Source organism: Mustela lutreola, chromosome 3, assembly GCF_030435805.1.
Source record: "Mustela lutreola isolate mMusLut2 chromosome 3, mMusLut2.pri, whole genome shotgun sequence".
Lineage (NCBI taxonomy): Eukaryota > Metazoa > Chordata > Mammalia > Carnivora > Mustelidae > Mustela > Mustela lutreola.
Window position 1 is genome coordinate 197,768,382 of NC_081292.1, and position 24,722 is coordinate 197,793,103.

Below are 24,722 nucleotides of genomic sequence, written 5' to 3' on the forward strand. Positions count from 1 at the left end.
CAAGGCTGCCTCATAAACACTAGGCTATAGTGTGTTCTGCAGACTAACAAGCTGAAGGATACAAAAGCCAACTGAGAAGGGGAAAGACCCTAAAATCAAAACATTCTGCTTCCTGTAAGATTATTGTCTTTATAATTCACATGTTCTAAGTATACCTATTTTTGCTTTTCTTCAAAGAAAAGATGCACAGATAAACTGGGGAGTCTCCAAAGCTCCAGACAAGTGGGATCACAATGGAATGTCTTTGAGTGCTTCCAAAATACTTTGGTGATAATGGCGGTGATGATGGGAGTGGCAAAACTCATCAGGCATTTACCACATGCCAGGCACTGTTGTAGGAATTCTGCATATAATAACTTGGAATAAGAACACTCAGAAAGCCAAAGAGAAAAATCTGAAGAAACCAACTTAATCCCAAAGCTCAGCTCACAACAGAACATTATTCAGCTCATTTTAAAAATGCAAAGTATTTCTTTCTTTTTCTTAAATGTCCCAATGTAGAAGGATCCACTGGTTGAACATGAAATGGCATTTAATTTGCTTCTCCAATATGTTAGTTACTTAATAATTTTTAAAAATTATTTTCATCTTGCAATGATCTGGGAATATTTCATTTTTGGGTTTTGTTACATTTCACTGGGGTTTGTGGCTTAGTGAAGTTTTAGGAAAACTGGATGCTTTCCAAGTGCGATGGGTCATGATGTTTGAATGTTACTCTACTGTGTTCTGTTTTAGTTTATGTAAAGGATGAGGAGGACAAGAAAGAGCAAGGATGGTTCTGGAAGGCCTATGGCACAGCTGCACGTAGTGAATGGCTGGGCTGGCTGTACGCTTTTGAAAGTCTGGACCCTGTCCCTGTCTTTGTATCTCTAGCAGCTAGCATAGACCTGGCATGTGGTACTCAACCAGTGCTTGTAAATGACTGAAGACCAAACTGTTGTAATTGAGTTTATGTAGCAGTTAAAAATGGTGGCAACTTCCACCCCCAACCTCCACTGGGCCTTGAATTAAAAAGAGTGTGTTGTTCCTGATGTTACATTTCTTCTGGCCTGGGTGTCACAAATCAAGCAAATGAGTCAAGTTATTCATTCCAAGAAAAGAAATCTAGATAATGTTAAATGTTAGGATAAATGGGGGATAAGTAGTTATCTGATTTCTATACAATTGTCATCAGATCCCATATCGTCATCCTGACATTGGTTTGTTTTATAAAAATACAATGATGCATACGAAAATGTGCTATGTCTGTGATGTGATCTGACTGCATTCGATGGAGGACTTCTAGTCAACCAGGCCTCCCGCAGTCTATTTGTAGTAACAGGCAAGTCAGCGTTCTTATCGTATCCTCTACCTCATGGTATGACCTTGGGGAGATTTCTAGGTCTATTTTTGGCTCAGTTTTCTCATATATGGACTGGGAATAATTACTTTGTAATGTTTTCTAATAGAGAATGATCTTAAAAGATCCTCAGCTAAGACTGTTTCTAATTTAAACACTGCAATTACTGGGGCTATAAAGTACATGGCAGAGTCGGAATTGACAAACCTACATTATTTTCTTTAAAATATTTCTTCTGCATTTTGTTCACCATTTATACAAAGTGTATCATAAAAACAGATTTTTACTGTTATTTTTACTTTTGCTAAAAGAGCAGTGCTTGAGTTATAGATTTCTAGATTTATCCTAATAAAGTAGGATGAGAACAGAATGGATTCTAATACCTAACTATTCTGCTTACTGGTTCTGAGGCCTCAGACAAGTTACCCAACCTCTCTGAGGCTCATTCCTTCATCTGCACAGCAAAAATAACATGATTTACCTCCTAGAGTTGATGTAAGTATTAAAAAAAAAAAAGACAATGGGGGGGGTGGGAGAGAAAAGATTATGCCAAATGCCTAGTCTTCAAAAAAATTTAGTTATATGATTACTTCTTAAATAAATGCTGCTAAGGGCCTGAAAGTTCTGGCTTTGAACCAAAAGTTTCCAATTTTTTGAAAGATATTTAAAATAACGCACATTATTAAGATAAGGTAATGATACACAGTTTTGGAAAATGAGGGAATGTATTTTCACCTAAAAGCTTCAAATATCCACCTGTTCAAATGAAAATATTTTTTTTTCCCTAATTGTAAAAATAAACAATGAAAATATAGTCCTAGAGCCAATTATAGAAGATTTTTTTCAGGTTGTTATGAAGGCAGTTAGTCTTTTTAATTAGCAAAAGAATGAGGGCAAGAAACGTGTCTTAGTGTATCTAGCAGACATAGAGTGCCTAGCCATAGTAGGTGCTCAATAAATATTTGTAGATTATCTGTAGACTATTCATAGGGAGTGGACAGATTTTTGAATTGGAGAGATTTGGTTTGAATTGTGGCTATCCATTGGAATAATAGTAGCATCTATGTCCAGAGGTTATTAAAAGGAGTGAAAGAGGCAACACATGAAAAGAATCTGGCACGTGTATTAAGATATATTCCCCTTAGTGTTGCTCATACTTTTGCTAATTTCATCATATTGCATGTTAAGATCAAATAGTTCTCCAAATGACCAGATTAATGAACCACCGTATGTATCCTACTTAGAGAGAGACCATCCATGTATTAAAATCTTACTCAGTAAATCTTTGGCTGATATCCCATCAGAGCAGCCAAACTGTTCAGGAAAAGTAATTCCTGCTTCAAGGCTTTTCTTAAAAAAAAAAAAAAAAAAAAAAAAAAAATCTGCATTACTTGTTCAGTTTTTCTGCATGTGGCTTTCGGTTGCCTTTTTAGCTAGTGACCCTGGATTTTAACTAATGAACTCCAGCTGTTCTTACTTTGCCTTCCAGCCCTTCTCATTTAACCTCCTGTCTCCCTGGTCTCACATCCTTAAAGTTCTTACAGGAAAAATGGGACAGTGCCAAAGTTTACAAACGAGGCCTCCTCTCTTCTGGAGGGGAGAGGGCTTCTCCAATAAGGGCTCCCAGCTTTTTCTGTGATGGAAAAAGAAACACTCATTGTTGGGAAATGGATGCCTAACAGCCTCCAAAGTGTCAAAAATCCTCTTGCGGTTTTTCATATTTTACAAGCAAAGTGTTCAGTAAGGTAAGTCCGTAAAACAAACACAGGAAGTCCACAGTTAAACACTAAATGTAATTGCAAACACCTGCGAGGGAGAGGCAACTCCTCCGTAAATCTGTGATAAAAGAAACATCTACCATGCAGAACAATACAGATCCAGCTTTTCTGAACCACGCTGAGAGCCATCTGTTAGCAAAACTGGCAAAAAATTTTCATTGCTGAGTCAAATGTCAACCTGAAAAACTTGGCTGTGGGTACAATCTGAGCGAGGCAGGCCCGAAGTAATAGGCAAGCCTGAACACACAAAGGCAACACCATGAAAATGCAGGGAAGCTGGGCCAGAGGCTCTCCTATTATATTGGTGACCTGGGGATTTCTATTATGTTCAGAAATACCATTCAACCTAGCCACACATCTCTTTCTAAATCTGATCCTACTTTCATGGGGACCCCTAATAAGTACATTAGTAAATGCAGCTTCTATTACATTAAACACTTAAAATCTTGCTTTCCTCCAGAATGCCCCTGATCCTACCAGGATGAATTTCTGTCTAACCTGACAGCCATTTGGTCCCTCTACTCGAATTCAAGATGATATATTTCCCAGGGGCTCTAAAAGACTTTTGAAAATGGCATCAAATTCGGTTATAAACTCATTTTCTAAATTGCTTTTTCCATGCCTGTTTGCATAACCCATCCTTCCTTGTTCAGTTCAGAATCTGACTCCATTAGCCACACCGAGACTCGCTGGTTCTCATCTTTGTTTACCTCTTTTTTTAACCTCCATTACAACACTTGTAACTTGAATCATCTGCTCTGTTAAAACTGAAAATGACACAAAGATCGGGGCTTTTTCTTCTCATCCTTCACAAGGCCCAGCAATATGTTGTGCAAATAGTGTGTGATCCAAAAAGAGGGGAAGATAAAGTAGTTAAAAGAGGAGAAAATGAAAGGGAAGAGCCATTTCCGGCTTTGATGGTTTGATTTTTTTTTTTTTCTAAAATGGATAGCAATCCTATCAGCATTTTATTTATTTATTTATTTATTTATTTATTTTTAAGATTTCATTTATTTATTTGACAGAGAGAGATCACAAGTAAGCAGAGAGGCAGGCAGAGAGAGAAGGGGAAGCAGGCTCCCCACTGAGCAGAGAGCCAGATGTGGGCTCGATCCCAGGACTCTGGGATCATGACCTGAGCCGAAGGCAGAGGCTTCAACCCACTGAGCCACCCAGGCACCCCTCATCATTTTATTTTAAATGGCTCATGTAAAAGATTAATAAATTGTATCTTAATTATTTATTTTCACTATATTGTCTTCTTGATTTTTATTTTTTAAACATGGGGCTTGAACAAACAACCCTGAGATTAAAAGACCCGAGCCGAAAACAAGAGTCAGATGCTTAACAGACTGAGCCACCCAGGTGCTCACTTCTTGATTTTTATATTATAAATTATCAGTTATCCTGATAGTGAACAAGACATCCCTAAAGGAAAGGAACAAGAATGGAATAGCAATAGTCGCTATTTGTGGAACTCTGAAAACGTGATAAGGGCTTTCAGATGCATGTTCTCCTTACAACTCAATAAAAGAGGTACTATTATCCTCTTTCTGCAATAAATGGGGTCTGAAACAGGTCAACTAATCAATCTATCCACATTCACACCATAGTAACTGGTAGATTTAGGATTCAAACCCAAGTCCATCTGATACCAGATGCCTCACCTACTTGCTGTACTGCCCAGGGTACAGAGAACATATAGAGACAACAATAAAAATTCATGCGTTCCCTAAGAGTTTCTCAAATGCTATCTAAACAACTTATTATTTCCAGGTTAATCATCACTTAATGAGAATTTGTGTGCTTGTCTTATTTTTTCTCTTCTACATGGACTTGTCAGGGTTACATAGACATTGCCTGGGCACTTTAGCATGGGACCCAACATGTAGAGGGTATTTAGTGAATACACATTGAGTTCATAGTCTTGGGCAACTAATCTAATCATTTTGAATTTTAATTTCTTCGAGAGTAAATAATAAAATGAGAGTATAAATATATTCCAAAAACAATTAGGAAGAATACAGTTGCAATTATAATATTACTTCTAGAAATATCAAAAGCCAGATGCTGAATGGATAGGCTCAGTGGGCTTTTTTTTTTTTAACCAAATTGAGGACTTGTAAAACAGATCTCTTGGTTCTTACCTTCCCGAATAGCTGTAAACGGGACTCCTTCCTCCTCATTCATACTGATGACTTTTAGAGCCACTAGTTGTCCATTTATCCTAGAAGAGTTGGGTGGGATGAGGGGGGAAGGGCACACATTTGTTGAGATGGTTCATAGCAGTTCGAAGCAACAGTGTGTACTAAGGACAGCGTAACAAAAGTACCTTTCCTTCCAAATACATTCCAGCATGTGCATCCACAATGTTCTCAAAATAAACAGTTTTAAAAAGCCATATGTAAGTATACCAAAATATTTTTTTTTCTTTTTACCAAAGTGGTAGAGGCTCATTATAGAAACTTTGGCAAATACAGAAAAGCACAGAACCCTGGCCCCTCTCCCCCACCAAATCCCTCCTCATAGTATTTCCATGTATCTTGTTCATTTCATTTCTCTTTGTGCACTTTAAGCCACCCTTATTTTCCATCTAAATTGTTCTAGTGACTTCCTAACAGTTTCCCTACTTGTATGTCTCTACCTCTACTGTCTACTCTCAATAGAGGAGCCCAGGGCATCCTTTTTAAGGAAAAGTCAGAACAAACCACTTTTCTGCTCAAAACCCATGGTTATCTCTACTTTTCACTCTGAAGGAAAGCCAAATTCTTACAACCATCTCCTGATCTGCCAGCCCCACCAGTAGCTCGCTCTCTCCTCTCTCTCTCTCTTCCTTTCTCCTCTTACTCATCATTACGTTGTTTTTCTTAAAGATTTTATTTGTTTTTTGTTTTGTTTTGTTTTGTTTTTTGTGGGTTTTTTCTGAGAGAGCACAGAAGGAGAGGGAGAAGCAGACTCCCAGCTGAGCCGAGAGCCCGACGTGGGGCTGGAATCCAAGACCCTGGGATCATGACCTGAGCCGAAGGCCGACGCCCAACCGACCGAGCCACCCAGGCGCCCCTAAATATATGACTTTTAATACAGTGGGATTCACATCATATTATTAGTAACCTGCTTTTCCTCCATCTAATTTTTCTTTTATTCATTCTTGTCAAGTGTGCTATGTAATGAGATAATATTTCATCATATAAATATACTACTACAGTATGTTTATGCTTAGCTGCTTCCAAATGCTTTTAAATTGTTTCTTTGGGCCATTATAAAAATACAGTCACAGTCATGTTTGTAGCTCAATCTTTTCACACAGCCCCTATTCTTTCCTTAGGGTAGAGTTGGAATTGCTAAGTCAGAGTATGCTGCGTGTATGTTTTTATTGTTCTGAACACATGTTCCCAAACTATGCCACAGAGTGATTACAATGCTGACTGGTTATGTGAGTGGCCATTCCAGCACTTTCTTGCCAACACTGGGCAGGCATTTTATTTTCCTGTGTCTTTTCATTTTTTAGAGCAGTTTTAGATTTACAGAAAAATTGAGATGATCACATGGAGAGCTCTCATATATCCCTCATCCAATTTACCCTATTGTTAATATATTAGTATGATACATTTGTTATAATTAATGAGCCAATATGGATACAGTATTATTAACTAAAGCTTATAGTTTATTAAGAATTCTTTAGTTTTTTGCAGTAAAATTGTATTTCTTATTGTGGGTTGCGTTGTACATTGGTAAAATTTGGGGGTAGTGCAACATGATAGTAACACAGGAAAAGTCATAAAAGTACCAGACTCAAGGATTTTTCCCAATAATCTTATTTAATAATGATTTTTAAATTTCCAAATGCATGTAAGATATTCTCAACTGTGTTATAATAGAACAAAGTAGCTGAAATATCCAACATTAGAATAACATAAAAATGTGTGGTACATCAACAGGATAGAATACTTTGAATTCATGACAATAGCTTAAGTCCAGAGACAGGTATAAAGAGAAAATATTCATGATTAAATGATCAATAGAATACAAAATAGCAAGCATACCATGTTTATGACTTTAAATAATTTGTGCCTATGCAATTGCCGTACTACAGTGATGGATTGTGGAGGATTTTTAAGTTTTAAAAATGAATTTGTGGGGTGCCTGGGTGGTTCAGTGGGTTGGGCCTCTGCCTTCGGCTCAGGTCATGATCTCAGGGTCCTGGGATCGAGCCCCACATTGGGCTCTCTGCTTAGCGAGGAGCCTGCTTCCCCTTCTCTCTCTGCCTGCCTCCCTGCCTACTTGTGATCTCTCTTTCTGTCATATAAACAAAAATAAAATCTCAAAAAAATTGTTTTTTAATGAATTTGCTGCTACATATTCCTTTTTTTCTTTTCTACAGCAGTTATAAGTTTGTTATGGTTTTCCAACTTGATTTCAAAATGTTTTCTTTTTATCTCTTAAAATAGATGTCACAATAAATATGTATACATTTATGAAATCAATTAATTTATCTTAGTCTTTTTGGAAGTTAAGATATAATCAACAGACAGCATTTGGAGGTCCACGGTGTACAATGTGTTGTTTTGATACATTTGTATATTGCAGTATGACCATCAGGATTTCTTTAGTTTTTACCTAATGTCCTTTCTCTGTTTCAGGATCCCATCTAAGATGCCACATTACATATAGTTGTCATGTCTCTTTAGGCGCCTCTTGGCTGTGACGTATTCCCAGACTTTCCTTGTTTTTGATGACCTTGACCGTTCTTGAGGAGTACTGGTAAAGAACTTTGGAGGCTACCTCTCTACTGGGATATTTCTGATGTTTTTCTTATGATTAGATTGGATTCTGAGAAGGTTAGGTGCCATTTTCATCACATCATATTACCATGTCAGAATTTGAGACAGACACAGGAAACTATCATGAGGATGGTTAAGGGTACATACCTTCATCAGAATTCATGGCTTTTGACAGTGACCTTAATCAGTGAGGTAGTGTCTGTCAGGTTTCTTCACTGGTTATTCTTCCCCCACTCCCTATCCACAGTGTACTTTTGGAAGAATGTCGCTATGACTTACCCACACTTGACTTCAGTTATTTACATAAATTATTTGAAATTCTTCTGCACAGGACATTTTCTCTTCTCTCCCATTTATTAATTTACTGAGTCATTTATTCACAGCAGTGTAGACTCATAGATATTTATTTTATACCCTGGGTTATAATCCAATATTAGTTTATTTTGTTGCTCAAATTTTTCCAGCTTTATCTTTTGGGAGCCCTTTCAGTTGGCTCCTGTGTCCATTTGACATATCCCCATTAATATGGGGTTTGTTTTTTGGGGGGTCATACATCTATCTTCATTTTTTAATGTCTATTTAATTTGCCTGAAAAGGGTTATCACCTTTTAATTTCTATTTCTTTAACTAATCGTGGACCTGAGTTTTCTTAAGTTTATTGGTCTTCTCTATTCTTTCGTGATTTGCCTATTTGCCTATTTTTTTATTGATATTTTTTGCATATACTTTTCACCAGTTTATTTTGTCTGCTTTCACACGTCAATAAAATTTTGAGCTTTAACTTTTGTGAAGTTCAGTATTTTCCAAAATGTTTTACTCAGAGCTTACCTCTGTGACATTCTTCCCATCCCCCTCCAAACCAATTTTTTGGTCAAACATGTTTAGAAAATGCTTTATACTTTAAAATTTTTCTTAATCTTTCTTAGACAGTCATGGTATACATGAACATTTTAAAGATGCTGAGAGCACTTGTAATAAAGAATCACATTTTTTATTTTTTTTTAGGTTTCCCAGCAAAGATTTGACAATAGTAAGTGTTTCAGTGAAACCTCAGAACTAGGGCCCCCTAGGACATACATGGGTAATTGAGGCACCATGGACACTTCTACTCTTCTCTTAAGGGCTCCGACTTCAGTATGATGTGTAGACAGATCTTTCCAGCCCAAAGATTTCTTTACCTATTCCCCTAGTTCTTATCTTTTCTTTTTCATTTATCTCTTTAATTTACTAGGAATTCATATTGTGTATTTACCTTTTCCAAGTTACTAACGATCATCCCAGCTTCATTATTGGACTGTCTTCTTTCCCCCGATGATTTGATAAGTTACCATGATCATATATATATTAGATCTTACTGATACTGGGTCTGTGACTGTTCTGGACTTTAGAAGTATTTATTTCTTTGATCTGTCTTTTCTTATACTACACTTTTCTTATACTTCACTATTATCGTGGCTTTTCAACATATTTATATTAAAACTTGAAATTAAAGAATCACTGACACCTTTGTAGTATTAAATTTTCTAACCCAAATATTCTGTACTTACTATGGTCTCTGGAATAATCCATAAGACTTTATACACCTGAGAGACTACAATTGCACCTGTTCCTTGCCCTCATCTCTTTCCACCCCCCTCTCCAATGTCCTGCCTATTCCTGCCTCTGGAATTTGTTGCTTGCTATTCCCTCTGCCTGAGGCTCTCTCCCACTGCTCGTGTACATGGCTCATGCCTCATCTTTGTCAGAGTCTGTTTTCAAGTGTTCCCTTCTCATACTACTATTTAAAATAATCATCTCCCTTGGGGCACCTGGGTGGCTCAGTGGGTTAAAGCCTCTGTCTTCGGCTCAGGTCATGATCTCAGGGTCTTGGGATTGAGCCCCACATCCAGCTCTCTGCTCAGCAGGGAGCCTGCTTCCCCCTCTCTCTCTGCCTGCCTCTCTGCCTACTTGTGATCTCTGTCTGTCAAATAAATAATTAAAAACATAAAATAAAATAATCATCTCCCACCTCACTCTGGGTCCCCTAACCCTTCACTGTTTTATTTTTTTCCAAAGTACTTTTCACTCTTTGACAGACTCAGTCTTTCGTTAACTTGTTTATTGCCTATCTTACCCTGACTGTTATGTACCCTCCATAAGAGTATTTGGTCTCCTTTGTTCTCCAATGACCATTTGTTGGCTGAAACAGTGCCTGGCACATAGTAGGTGCTTAATAAATGTAGAATGAATGAATGAATGCCTATCTGGCTCTTTCTCAGGCCTAATATCCCTTACTAGATCTTTGCCTATTTTTTGATACTAAAGATATTTTTGTTGATATACTTTTTAAAGATTTTATTTATTTGACAGAGAGAGAGATCACAAGCAGGCAGAGAGGCAGGCAGAGAGAAAGGGGAAAGCAGGCTCCCTGCCAAGCAGAGAGCCCAATGCGAGGCTTGATCCCAGGACCCTGAGACCATGACCTGAGCCAAAGGCAGAGGCTTAACCCACTGAGCCACCCAGGCGCCCCTTTTATTGATATTTTAAGAGTCACTTCCCTTCCTATATTTTCTATTAAATGGTTATTGCTAATAAATAAAATGGATTTTGATAAGTGTATTTTGATTTGGTAACTGATCACCTTACTGTTCTTGTTTACTGCTTCTACTGGTTTCTTGTGTGATTCCCTTGGGTTTTTTAAGTAGACAGTTCTGTATTCTACAAAATTATATTCAGTCTTCTTTTTTCTGTCATTGCATTGGATAGAATACTTATGATAATCTTTAACAGTAAAGGATAATGAGCAGTCTCACCCTCTCTCTAACTTAATGGGGATGTCTTTAGCATTTAACAAAAAAGGTATGTGATCGATGATTTGAAATATTCTATATTCTATATTCTATATCAAAATGAGGAATTATCATTCTATTCCTATTTTGCTCAGAGTTTTAAAAACTAGTAACTAGTAACTGGGGGCACCTGGGTGGCTCAGTGGTTTAAAGCCTCTGCCTTCCGATCAGGTCATGATCTCAGGGTCCTGGGATCGAGCCCGGCATCAGGCTGTCTGCTCGCGGGGGATCCTGCTTCCTCCTCTCTCTCTCTCTGCCTGCCTCTCTGCCTACTTGTGATCTCTCTCTGTCAGATAAGTAAATAAAATCTTAAAAAAACAAACAAACTAGTAACTGATGTTGAATTTATTTGGCATCTATCGCTGTGATATTTTAAAACTTATTTTTAAGTGATAAATGTAATGCCTTTGTGGTAAGAAATAAAGGGAAAAGTCTGAGTAATCTCTTTCTCCACCACAGTTTCAACCACTATAAGTAACTACATTTCACAAGCTCTTGTGCATTTTTCTGGACTCAAGTGCAGATAAATTTATACATGCATAGTACATCAGAGTGGTTTTGTTTTGTTTTGTTTTGTTTTCTAATTGAGAGTATAGGGTATATATTATTCTGTAACTTGCTTTTGTCTTTTAGAATATTGGACACTTTTCAGAGTAGTACATGTACCTCTTACTTTAGATGGCCGCACACTGTCTCACTGCTTGGTTATTATTTAGCCTGTCCTCCATGAATGAGGTGACCAGGTTTAATTGTTTCTATGATAAATCTTGCTGCATGAATATACTTGCACCCATATCTCTCTCACTTAAAAAAGTATTTCTATATTTTTCAGATTTTAGTGCTCGCCTCGGCAGCACATATATATATTTCAGATTTTATTTATTTGTTTGAGAGAGAGAAAGAGGGAGAGCACCAGGGAGAGGGAGAAGCAGGCCCCCTGCTGAGTAGAGAACCCAATTCGAGGCTCCATCCCAGGACCCTGAGATCATGACCTGAACCAAAGGCAGATGCTTCACTAACTGAGCCACCCAAGGGCCCCTAAACAAGTATTTCTCATGTATTTTTTAATCCTATTACTCAGGCGAGTCTCTTGAAAGAAATATTTTATATTCTTAGTGTCTAAGATAATCTATGGAATTCAATTAAACAATACATTTTAAAAGATATTTCCCTAAAATCCTGTTTCAACGTGTAAAAATAATAACCTGATTACTAGAATGAACAATGAATAGTCTTGCACTATTTATATTACATTTTTAAGATGAATGTTTAACTATTATTGAGTCTTTATTTTTCTCCACTGGAGTAACATAAATTAAAAAAAAAAAAAAATCAGACCTCTGACTTACCCACCTTGACTAAAAAAGCAATGAAGTTCATGAATCCTTCACGTATATTTAACAAACTTTGTTAACCAAAATGGGCCTGTGCCTTCTGGATTAGCATCATTTTTATTCTGCAGCCATTCTGTGTATTTTGCAAGTGTACAAACCCCAGAACTAATCCTTTTCTGCATCTATCGTACTTTGTAGACACCAACTTCAGTTTCCTCTAGGAAGGTAAAGCAAGAAGGAAGGAGCCAACGCAGGGCTGCCATTGCAAACCTCTGTCATGGTGCTTTAGGGAGAGATAAGAAAACCCTTGAGAGACTGCCCTTGGGAAGAGCAGTGCTTGTTCCTTGGGTCCATAATAGAAAGACTCTCCTTTGAATTGAGTAAAAGAGAGGAGAAGCTGATAAAGTATTTTTTCCAATTTTTTAATGAGGGCAAGAGAAGTTCGTTTTTCTTACAAGTCTCCTTAAGTCAACATGTCTCTCCCTGTTCACTATGGTCTCTTGCACGGGTCCCCAACTTCCGCCCTGTGTCCCCCCAGCTCTATAATTTCCAAGGAGAGGGGCGGGAGCTCATCTGCAGAGTCCATCCCAGCACGAGTCACTCACCTGCTAATCCCCTTGTAAACTGTAGCGTAAGAACCTTCACCCAGCTTCTCCAAGTTCAGGTAAGATGACGCTGCCCCAAAAGGGAGGCTCTTCCTCTGCTTGGGCGGAATGGGGAGGGGGGGTGAGAGGTGGGAGAGAAAGAAAGAGCACTTTTTTTTAAAGGTTCACTTCCCCCCCCTCCCCCTGGGGAAATTAGACAGCACTGCAAGGGTATACTTGGAAAGACCCTCTCCGTAACTGCCCGGGGAGGGGGGCCGACCTCCCTAGACAAACACATATTAATTCTTCATCTGCATCAGCTGTTGACTCACCCACTGAAAACCCTGCCTCAGATCCTCTTCCTGAAAAGAATCACTGTTACTCCGTGGCCTTTTACTCTTGAACTTCCGGGCACGGACAGCCCGAAGTCCCCTGGGGTGAAATGAAGTCATGGAACATGATGCTTCTTTTAGGTCTGTCAGCTGGAGAAAAAGAAAAGTACAGGAATAAAATGTATGCAGTCAAGACTCAGTGGCTGACAAAACCTATTTTTTCTTCATTTGTCTGATTGTCACTCTTCAGATGTTTTCTAAGCTTCCTACCACCTCCCCCCACCCCCTGCCAAAAGCAAGTCTTTTCCTGAAAGCCAGATCCTTAAAAAAGACCATGATGATAGCAAGTGCAGAAACTCTACATTCTTTCTTCACTTAAAAATATGTCTTCAACACTTGGGTTAACCTAAATCTCTCTGATGGACGGTTTCCAATTTTTCTCTGTTTAACTCAGCCTTTCTTCCCCCCTCATGTCCTCTTAATTTATCTTTTTTGGGGGGGATGATTTTTCTCATGTGTCATTGCTAATAACCATAAGTTAATCCTCAAGATTTTGAATCCATAGCCGACCAATACCGCAGCTTGCTTTCTGAGGCTCAGCGCTGTAATTTAATACTTGAGAGATTACAAGAGAATAACTACTTTCTCAACTTCAAGTCAACTGAGTTTTGTGCAGCCCGAAGCGCACGATTGTTTTCCCCTGTTGGTTTACAAGAACATCCACAAATTTGATAACAACGGCCATAAATTCTCTGTGGCTTTAATAGGATTTTCCTTTTATTGGTTTAGACCCAGCACAGAAAAATCCGACCCTGCTTCAGAAAGGGAGTCTTTGAAGTCCTCCATTTATCAACAGAGGAAGATGCTCCTGGGAGACAGATACCTCGATCGCAGCCTCCGCGGGCTCGGGCACAGGCGCTGTCCTCCGGCAGCCGTGCGCATCGCCTCCCTCCCAACAGCGATGGCAGCTGCCTCCAGGCTGGAGAGTCTTTGTACACAGCTCTTGACCCATAATCTTCCAGGTTCAAGGAGAAAACCCGCACTTGAACCTCTCCCCTCTGCCTCTCCCGTCCTCCGTCGCTCCCTTTTTGCCAGAGGTCAGCAAGGCTGGAGCTTTCATATGACTCACATGAGGGCTCTGAGTGGAGGAGCCTCATGACTTCAGCAGTTTTTCCCCATCAGGGCAAGAAGATACATCCGAAAGGTGGCCGCCTGCATTCTTCTGTGCGCAACTGGAAACAGGACAGCTAATATCGGCTGCAATCAATTTTGGCACCAGTCCTTCTTCCAGGCGCAAGTTAGGGCTGTTACTGTACACAGCATTGATGAATTTACATTGCTTAGCCATGTAAATGATCATGATATTTATTAGACTTCCTGGGAGCTAAAGTAAAGAGTATTTTCTCCCTGCCTTTCAACTGAAAGCATTTTACTTCTCAGACTAAAATAAATTTGCAGCCTAGCCAACTTTAAGTAGTCAAAGAAACCACAGAATCACAGAATAGGAAGATATCTTCATCTCTTTGCTTCCAGCAATAGTGTACAATATCTAAGAGTCCCACAGGGGTAGTCATTCATTCATTGATTTGAAAATGATCTGGTGAGCACCTGTGTTGTTTTTACTCTACAGACAATGCTGTTACCCAGTGGTGGGGAGAGAGGAGTTTGCATGAAATATCTTCTTCTCTCCCTCTCTTCTTCCCACTCCCCTGGCCCTTCCTGCCACATAAATGTAATTAATGGTTACCATATTAAATAGCATGACATGTCAAGGAACTAGCTTGATTTACTTTGTAGTCTTTGAGCAGAGATTTTTTTTCCTCATACACTCCTAACATTATCATCACTATAATGTACTAACCAGAGTGAGACAGAATGTAGAATACACACACACACATAATCAGGATCATTGAGGGAAAAAGTTTAATCATGTCTAGTACTACAACAATATTTATGTATGTTTGATATCTGAACCTCAATAGCTAAAAAAAAAAAAAAAAAAAGCCCTTTCAGAGAATTTAATGATGAGTATGATTGAAGATTTATTTCAAAATCGCCACAAGAGAAGAGATGGTAAAACAGGCCAACTTAAAGATTCACTTAAATTATAGATTTTTCTTTTTAAGATTTTATTTACTTATTTGACAGAGAGAGAGAGAGAGAGAGAGCACAAACAGGGGGAGCGGCAGAGGGAGAGGGAGAAGCAAGACTCCCCACTGAGCAGGGCACCTGATACGGGGGCTCGATCCCACAACCTGAGATCATGACCTGAGCCAAAGGCAGACGCTTAACTGACTGAGCCACCCAGGCGCCCCAAATTAGAGACATTTAAATTTTTTAAAAGATTTTATTTATTTATTTGAGAGAGAGTGAGAGAAAGCATGAGAGAGGAGAAGGTCAGAGGGAGAAGCAGATTCCCCAAGGAGCTGGGAGCCCGATGTGGGACTCGACTGTGGAAGTCCGGGATCATGACCTGAGCCCAAGGCAGTCGCTCAACCAACTGAGCCACCCGGCGCCCAGAGACATTTAATTTTTTAAAAAAGTGATGAGTTAAACTATACAAAAAGAAACTATTTGTTTAAAGGCTCTTAAATTTTTGACCAGCAATTGACAGAGAGTGAAATAAGTTAATTTCCCAGAATACTTATTTCCATTAGAATTTATCATAATTTGATTATAATGCATTTTATGAGAAATGTTGATTTTTGCTTAAAAGGAGATTGTGAATTGTATCATACCTAGGCCAAGTTTGAGACAGTTTTTCTTTTTTAGTCTCAATTATCATAGGTTTCAGATTTTTTAAATGGCTAGCATTTTTATTTGCTAGGAGGTTATTCACCTAAGACTCAAATTGCTTAAAGAGAATAGTCTAATGCTTAAGGCTTAAAATATTATGTTTAGGCTTAAAATGCTATTTTTAGATACTAGATGGGCTACTCAAGGAAGTTGTGAAATACGCTACAGAATTTTCTTTTCTTTTCTTTTTTAAAGATTTTTAAAAAAATTTTTGTTTTATTTCTTTGAGAGAGAGATAGAGAGAGCACAATCTGGGGGAGAGGCAGAAGGAGAGGGAGAAGCAGACTCCGCACCAAGCGGGGAGCCCGATGTGGGGTTCGATCCCAGGACACTGGGATCCTGACCTGAGCTGAAGGCAGATGCTAAATGGACTGAGCCACCCAGGTGTCCCCCCTTCAGAATTTTCAAAAATAAAATAATTTATGGTCTTGTTTAAAGTCAAGGAAAAATATTAGATGCCTTTTTGAGATGTTTTCTAGATCTCTGCCCAAAACAAATTTTGTTATCAAATATTTCTGAGTAAGGACAGAAGGTTTAGATGATTTCATATTTTTCCTCCAAATTTTTATTTACATTCCAGTGAGTTAACATGTAGTGTAATATTGGTTTCTGACGTAGATTTAGTGATCCATCACTTACAACATTCAGTGCTCATCACAAGTGGGTTTCATTTTGAATTGTAAATCAGGCCCAGTTTCTGCCTCCCTCCAGGTTGGGGCAACCTATCTCAGCAGCCGGGTCAGCTTCACAGCTGGAGAAGCCCACTACACTGTTGTCTTTTTTTTTTTTTTTTTTTAAGAGAGAGAGAAAGAGCACAAGCAGGAGGAGCAGGCAGAGAGAGAGAGGGAGAGACACATGGGTCTGGATCTCAGAACTCTGGGATCATGACCTGAGCAGATGCTTAACTGGTTGAGCTACGCAGGCATCCCATACGCTCTCTTGAAGTGTGACCACTGTTACTGCTACCTCCCCCATCACCAAAGAGCCCTCACTCACAGAGTGACTGACAAGGAGAGACCTTCATGCCTAGCCACCCGCCTGCCAGGGCCAGGTAACACAATTAAGAAAGGAGGAAATCCCATGGAGTGCCTTCCGCCATTATGATGCCAACAGTTGACTACTGGGAGGTGAGGCCAGATCAGAAACGGCGCCTTGCACTTGCATCCCCTCCTTCACTGCTTTGCTACCCTTGCCCCTCGCTGCTAATTCCCTGGGATTGCACATGACTCCCCACCCTCAAAATTATTCAGTGTTAGCATGTAAGCTTTTGCTTCAGGCTCTGTTTCCGGGGAATCTGTGTTAAGACAAATCATAGCCATTTTTTAACCGGCAGTAAAATTACAGGTTGTAGACAATTTCAGACCCGATTCTTCTGCCCTACATTTTTGGAGTCCTTTTTGCTCTCTCACTGGCTGGGAATTCGAAGTACTATATTTAGTTGAGAATTTACCCTTTTCCAATATTTGCATTCTATCTAAATTTAGCCAGATTATTAGAAATTCTGGTTTAATTATAACTGTTCTGGAATATGTAGAGTATCACAAGCATTCAACAAACAATAACATGAGGAATAATGTGATGTTTGTCAGAAATATTAAAAATAAACATCTACACAATGGAGTAATATGCAGCTATAAAAAAGAGAGAGCTCTACATAATGACAGGCAGTGATCATCAAATATATTGTGAAGTGGAGAAAGCAAAGTGCTTTTGTGTGTTTTTGAGACAAAGGAATAAATTGTAGTCAGTAATTTTACTAATATTATTGCTATTACTTTGAAACTTATTGGCATATTTTAGGATTAAATAAATAATTATGATAATGTCATCAGAGCTATTTTCAGCATAAGCAAAAATAGGCATAATTATCATATTAAACAAATCATGTAGAAGTCATGTGATTTTTTTTCTTTTTAAGTAATCTCTATCCAATGTGGAGCTTGAACTCACAACCTCAAGATTCAGAGTCACATGCTCTACTGACCAAGCTAGGCAGGCAGCCCCAAATCATGTTATCTTCAGTTTGATTTGGAAATACCGATACAGACTTCTGATTTTTTCCTAAAAAAAAAGCTCTGTCAGCCAAAAGACCTAGAAACAACGATGGCCCAACAGTAATGAGTAGTGATCAATTTGTGATCCCTAAATACCAGTTTCCATTAAAAAGAAGCTAGCATCCATGGAGAAATGGTGGCTAGATATCTTGAACATGAAATCTAAGAAGTTAATCAAGAAAGATGTTCTCAACCTGATGGTCACCAGAAGAGAGGTGGGCAGAGGGTTGGGTTAAATGCATGATGGGGATTAAGGAGTGCCCTTGTGATGAGCCCTGAGTGATGTATGGAAGTGTTGAATCATTGTATTGTATACCTGAAACTAATATCACGCTGTATGTTAACTAACTGGAACTTAAATAAAAACTTAAAAAAAGAGAGAGAAAGCTGCCCCAAGTTCATCGAATGCCAAAGGGGTTCATGTCAAAAGGATATAGGAGCCAACTCGAAGGGACTCCCATTTGGTTTAAGATGGAACAATATGAGTATCAAAAAGAATAATAACTTCAAGGGATTAAAACACGTGAACTACGTAAAATCCATGAATTTATCTAAACCAAGTTGCCACTTGGAGGTTTCTTAGTGTACCAGTTCATGACTCTGAATATTGATGAATAAATGGGAAAAATCAAGTATATTTTGTCTTTTATATACATATTGTTTTTCCAGGGTTATCAGATAATTAGTGAGGGGGAAATTCTTATAGAAGAATTCCAGCTAATAAATGAAGAAGAAATGATAAAAGTAGGAAATTCAGTCTTATTCAATAGTAGAGCTAAGCAGCAATCATCAATGGAGATTAAGATCATTAGTGAAAGACTGATAAGGAACTTCGTAATGAAAGGTCAGGTTGACACCATCCGAGGCCGAAGACCAGTCTTAGCTCTACTAAACTTTGGGTATTCAGACATTAGTACCAGGAAGCATACAGCATCATCTGTGATGTGGTTTTGGCTAAAGAAAAAAATTTAACCTGAATCTCATCGAGTGTCTAAGATCTAAAACCAAATTATAAGAAGTACAGGGGACAGGGAAGTTAAATAAACCTCAACAAAGCAAACAGCCAAATAAGGAAGGACAAAGACCTTGATTTCTCTAACAAATCAAAGGCATACAAAAAAGTGAATTACGAAGTCTTAAGAGACACAACAAACAGGCAATGTGCAGACCTTGTTTGGATCCCGACTTGAACAAATCAGCTAGAAAATGACATTTCTTTCTTCGCCAGCTTGATTGAGGTATAATCGACAAATAGAAATTGCATATATAGAAAGTGTACCAGGCAACACCTTGTACAGATGTATATACATTGTGAAATGTTCACCAAATCAAGCTAATTAACATCTCTTTCTCGCCATCCATAGTTCACTTTTATCTTTTTTTTAGCAAGAGCAATTAAGATCTCTCCTGGAGGGAAAAAATTTAAAAAAGATCTACTCTCTTAGCAAATCTCAAGTACACAGTACAGCCTTATTAACTGTAGCCATCCTGCCATACAAGAGATTTCCAGAACCTACCTATCCTGGGTATCTGAAACTTTGCAGCCTTGGATAAACATTTCCCCATTGCCTTTGCCCCTGGCCCCTGATAACCACTGTGAAACGACACTTCTGAAACAAATATGGAAATTTAAATATGGTATTAGATAATCTTAAGAAGAATTTATTTTTAGTTTTGTGTGGTGAATATGTTTTTAAAACAATCCTATGGTTACAGTTGCCTGCTGAAGTATTTATGGGTAGAATGACATAATTTCCTTGTTCTAAATATTCCAGAAAAATAGTGTTGGGGATAAAAAAAAAAACCCCACAATTGGTGAAATGCTGATGGTTGTTTAAGATGGATGATGGCTATCTGGAGGTTCATTTTTGTATGTTTAAGAATTTTTTAGAAAGTAGAAAAAGAACAATATTTTTAAAACCACATTCACTTGAAAGCTACACATTTGGATTATTTATATGTTTATATTCCTGCCTACTTCCAACAAAGCAGGGGAGGCTTTACATAAAAGTACAGAAATAATAATCGTAAATAATAATAATAATATCAATGGCGACCACATCTGTGCCAGACCCCATGATGATCCTCCAATTCCGCAACAGTGAGTAGGTACCATTATCATCCCCACTTGATCACGCAATAACTGAGTCTTGGAGAGTTTAAATAACTTTCTCAAGGTTACTAAACTAGCGAATAGAAAATCTTATAAAGCTCCCCAGATGACCAAATTTACCAAGTTTTATTGAATGAGAACACACCGATAATGGTATTTGCACAAAGAGCACAAAATCTCAGTTTCATCGCATTCCTCATTAATTATTAGGCCCAAATTTAAATTAGTTGTTATATTCAGGGTGAACGAGTAATAGCTAAGTGATTCTCGTTCATGAAGCAGGAGGAGAAAGACATCATCTTTGCTTCAAATGAAAGCAGTAGAGGGGCACCTGGATGGCTCAGTCAGTTAAGTGCTGGACTTCTGATTTTGGCTCAGGTCATGATCTCAGGGTCATGAGATTGAGCCCCATGTCACGCTCTACTCAGGGCATGGAGCCTGTTTGGGATTCTCTCTCTCCCACCCTTTGGCCCTCCATGCCCCACCCCCACCCCCCTTTCGCAAGTGCTCTCTCCAGATCTCTTTCTAAAAAGAGAAAAACCTATAGAGTGAGTTTCTTAAATCAAATGTCTTCCTTCTTGCTGGAGTACCTTGACTTGAAACTTTTACATGCTGAGAGTGCTGTCTTCTGACAATAAACAGAATTGCAAGCATACAGAATCTGGGTCTCCTTTGTTCCTTTACATGGAGCTGTGCTCTTTATTCACATCATATTACTATCGCATATCAGTGTGCTATTTGTTTATGTGCACTTAGTTTCCGCAATGATGGTGATGGCATATATTCTAGTGTTACCTTCAATTTCCAGTGCCTTCAAGAAAGAATAAGGTTCAAAACTGATGAGTTGGGGCTCCTGGGTGGCTCAGTGGGAAGGCAGTGGGTTAAGCCTCTGCCTTCAGCTCAGGTCATGATCTCAGGGTCCTGGGATCCAGCCCCGCATCAGGCTCTCTGCCCCCCCCCCGCCCCGCCCCGCTCCCCACCTGGGCCTGCCTCTCTGTCTACTTGTGATCTCTCTCTGTCAAATAAACAAATAAAATCTTAAAAAAAAAATACTGATGAGTTACTGAGAAAGTACACGGAGCACAATGACCACGGAGCACAGATTCTTACTGTTTTAGAAAACAATTTCTAGAGCCCTGAGAATTTCTGTTCAGAAATGCCAAATGTCCCAGTTACCAGTTTCCTAGCTTAAGTTCTGTGCTATTGGCTCTGATATTAGATTCCTTCCTCTCATCCGGGCTCTCCCCACATCCTGGCCTTTGCTTCTGAAAGAGCAGTTGACCTGTTGCAGATCAAAACTAAAACTACAGATGGAATGCTCGAGAATGCTGAGTGATTCCGTATGTGAAGATCCACATTCTAAAACTACTGGAAAGCAATGATAGGTTAAAAAAGACATTTCATGAAAGGTACAGAAATCTAACTGCAAGGGTTTTTGTGACAGGATGACTTAGCTTGTGAAACTATTCAATGACACTGAATGCTATACCTAAGAAGGACTGATGGTCTAAAATTGTAGGAATTCTTGGGAAATCCCTAGGTGCTTCTACAGATCAGACGTTTTCTTTCTGTTGTTCTTTGCATTTGTATGATTGCTCATTTGTTTTAATTTCTTGAGTTTGAATGCGTTAAAACAAATTCCATAAATGACTTATATTGATAATTTAGTGCCCACTGAAATGGGCATTAAATGTATGTTATTTATTTATTTTTAAAGATTTATTTATTTGCAAGAGAGAGAGAGAATGAGAGAGACAGAGCACGAGAAGGGGGAGGGTCAGAGGGAGAAACAGATTCTCCACTGAGCAGGGAACCTAATGTGGGACTCTATCCCAGGACTCCAAGATCATGACCTGAGCAACATGGCAGTCACTTAGCCAGCTGAGCCACCCAGGCGTCCCTAAATGTATTATATTTAAAAAGAGCAATTTAATGTTCTTTTTACAAAAATAGATTTGAAATATAGTCAGTTCTCGTAGCATGGCAACTTGTCATATGCTTAGTCCAAGTCCTCTGGCTATAGGTAGAAAAAAGATGACAATAATAATAAGGCAAACACATGGGTGGTTTATTTGTATTTATTCATATCAACTCTGTGGTCAAAAGTATTGAATAATTTGCTTATGGCCACATAAGTAAAAGACATGGTGGAACCAGAATTTGAACCAAGGCAGAGCAGCTCCAAATCCATACTTTTAACCTACTTGACCATTTCCTTCTTGACACAATTTAAAAATAGGGAGATAATCAGTCTTACCAAAAAATCTCCATGCCTCTGCTGGTCTTCCTTTCTTTCCCTAGCACCATTTTTTTTTTATCCTTTCTCACCAAGCACTTATGATATATTATCTCATTGAATTCTGTGGTGTAGATAATTATTTTTCCAAACTTTAGTTGAGAAAACTGGGGATGGTCCAAAGTTTCTCAGAGTATAAAAGTTAGAAACAGAAGTTAAACCCACTGATATGGACCCTAGGGTCAATTCTCTTAACCATGTCCGCACCCGATAAGCACCTAAGCACTATGAACGCTCTTTCCCCTGACACACAGTGGGTCCATCAACTTAGCATACTACTCCCCTGCATGAGGAAAGAAATTTTGCTTTTTGATAGTCACAATGATATCCTAAGCCACATGAAAGAGTTTCTTCTCTGATAGGAAGCATACATTTCTGAAAGTAGTGGGAAATGAACGTCCTCCATCTGCGGTCTTCAGCTCCGTGCATTTCTTTCCAGCTGCCCCTCACAGTCCATGTATAGTCAGAACAATCAGTCCTTTACAGAAGTGCTCAAGCTAGTGACTAAAGAAGGGAACTCGTGGGCGTTGTAGGTGAAACTAAAAACAAAGTATGATTTTATAAATAGAGACAGAATTAAATAAGAAAAAAAAAAGAATAATGGTACCTTGTACAACTTGACATGCATGAAAATGCTCCCATAACCTTCGTTAACATTGCCCTAAACTTTCTTGCTCTGTCAGAGTAAAGGGGTCTTGCCTGGAAACCCATGCTTTTTCATGCTGAACTTTTGTACACTCTGCACTACTGAAAGCAGCAGGGTTTAGATGTCTCCTGCAAGTTACTGTGACTTTTAAAAAATGCATATATTGGGGGTACTTAAATACGAATAAGCACAGCTTACAAAAACTTGATGTGTAAATTTCTGATCCCCAAGAACTCCGTGGCCAACCTTCTGAGACATCTCTCTATCTTGTTCCCAAGAAGCCTGCAGTCCTCGGTCCCTCAGTTCTGAAAGCAGCTGGTCTTGTACCCACAGCACCACTCGGTGGCCAGGACGCAGAACTGGCCAACTTCTTTTTCCCTCTCAACTTCTTTTTCCTCAAAAGAATGACACTCCCAAACCCCAAACCTCTCTCACCACACACTCACCCCAACTTTCTTTGGATTTTGCCACTCACGGCCAACGTGGTTCCACCCCAGGCAATCTGTTCCTCACATTTACACAGTCCTTTTAAAAATACCTTTTTTCTTCCTGTCCAATTACTTCCAAAGGTTTTGTTGTTGTTGTTTTTTGTGTGTTCATTTGTTTTCCCCTCCCACTGCCTTTAGCATATACACAAGACTAACAGTTACTAGGTATGGGTAAACTAGACTTAGCCCCAAGGCTCCGAAATTTAGAGGGTTTTACCACATTTAAAAAAAAAAAAAAAGGTATTTTAAAGTCTGTCGAAATAGATTAGGCCTCTTCCCCTCAGAAACACTGTGTCCTCCCCTGCTCCCAGGGTCCAACAGCCAGTTGGCTCCTAGCCATGTCAGAGCCTTCAGTAACAGCCAGAAGTTGCTGAAGCTGGAGACCCAAAGTAAGAAAAGCAGATTTTAAAAATAAAAAAGAAAAGGAAGGGAGGGAGGAAAGAGGGCGAGAGGGAGAAAGGATGGTAGAAAAGTGTATCGTGGGGGTGCTGCCTGTGGGCCTTCCTGCCTTACTGGTCTCCACCAGTAAGTACCTGGATTAAGAGGAGGGTTCACGGGGCATCAACCCCCCACCCCCAAAACCAGTAATCAAGACAAATCAAAATAACAAATAACCTTAATGCCGTATTTTTTAAAAATTAAATAAAATTAATTAAAATTTAAAATCAAATAAATTAGTTTAATAAATTAAATAAAAAATTAAATAAAATTTAATATAAAAAATAAAACAAAAAAGACCACGATCCTAACAAAGCACAGTATCAACCTTCTAATAAAGACAAGCTGCCTGTGTGTTTTCCAATCCCGCATCGCTGTGCGGAAGAACAGTGGTTTCCAATCAGCCCGCGACGCCGGCTCGCGTGGCTGTTGGTCCCCCTGCCCCGGCAGGGCGCGCTGTGAAGGCTGACCGGGGCGTGCGAACGCATTGACAAAGCAGGGTTTTATATATAGATGTTTTTCCAAGTCGTAGGGCTTTTATTAACTTATCCGGACTGATTCCAAATAGGGGAGGATATTTTGATCCGTGTCGGCAGAAGGAGGCACGTTCTCGCCGTCGCGCCAGGTCCAGTTTGGCGGGGCGGGCCCTGCTTCCCGCTCACCCACCCGTTCCCCTCTGCGCTCCGGAGCTCCGCAGCTTCCAACCGACTCTCCATCCTCCGCCCTTAAAACCTGCTTTTAAGGACCGGCATTCAGGAAAAATAACCCGCTCCATACACAGGGGTTTTCCTTCTTGTGTTTAAAATTATGAAGTCTTGCACAATTCTTGCTTTCAGCTGTATTTTTTCGTTGCAAATGCACATTATTTGAACAATATCATAAATCAAATGAACATCTACCGATTAGTCAGGGACT

At 39.1% G+C, this 24,722-nt stretch overlaps 1 protein-coding gene across 1 annotated transcript in view; it reads right to left on the reverse strand.

The window, feature by feature from the left end:
• The window catches only part of CDK15 (cyclin dependent kinase 15), an 81,407-nt gene extending 67,344 nt beyond the window's left edge, over positions 1-14,063 (reverse strand). The window contains exons 1-4 of the mRNA XM_059169002.1: positions 13,860-14,063; positions 12,977-13,126; positions 12,666-12,760; positions 5,265-5,344 (exon numbers count right to left, since the gene is read on the reverse strand). Of these exons, the coding sequence (XP_059024985.1) occupies positions 5,265-5,344; positions 12,666-12,760; positions 12,977-13,126; positions 13,860-13,988 (454 nt within the window). The 5' untranslated portion in view covers positions 13,989-14,063. The remainder of the gene's footprint in view (positions 1-5,264; positions 5,345-12,665; positions 12,761-12,976; positions 13,127-13,859) is intronic.
• Positions 14,064-24,722: the final 10,659 nt, after the last annotated feature.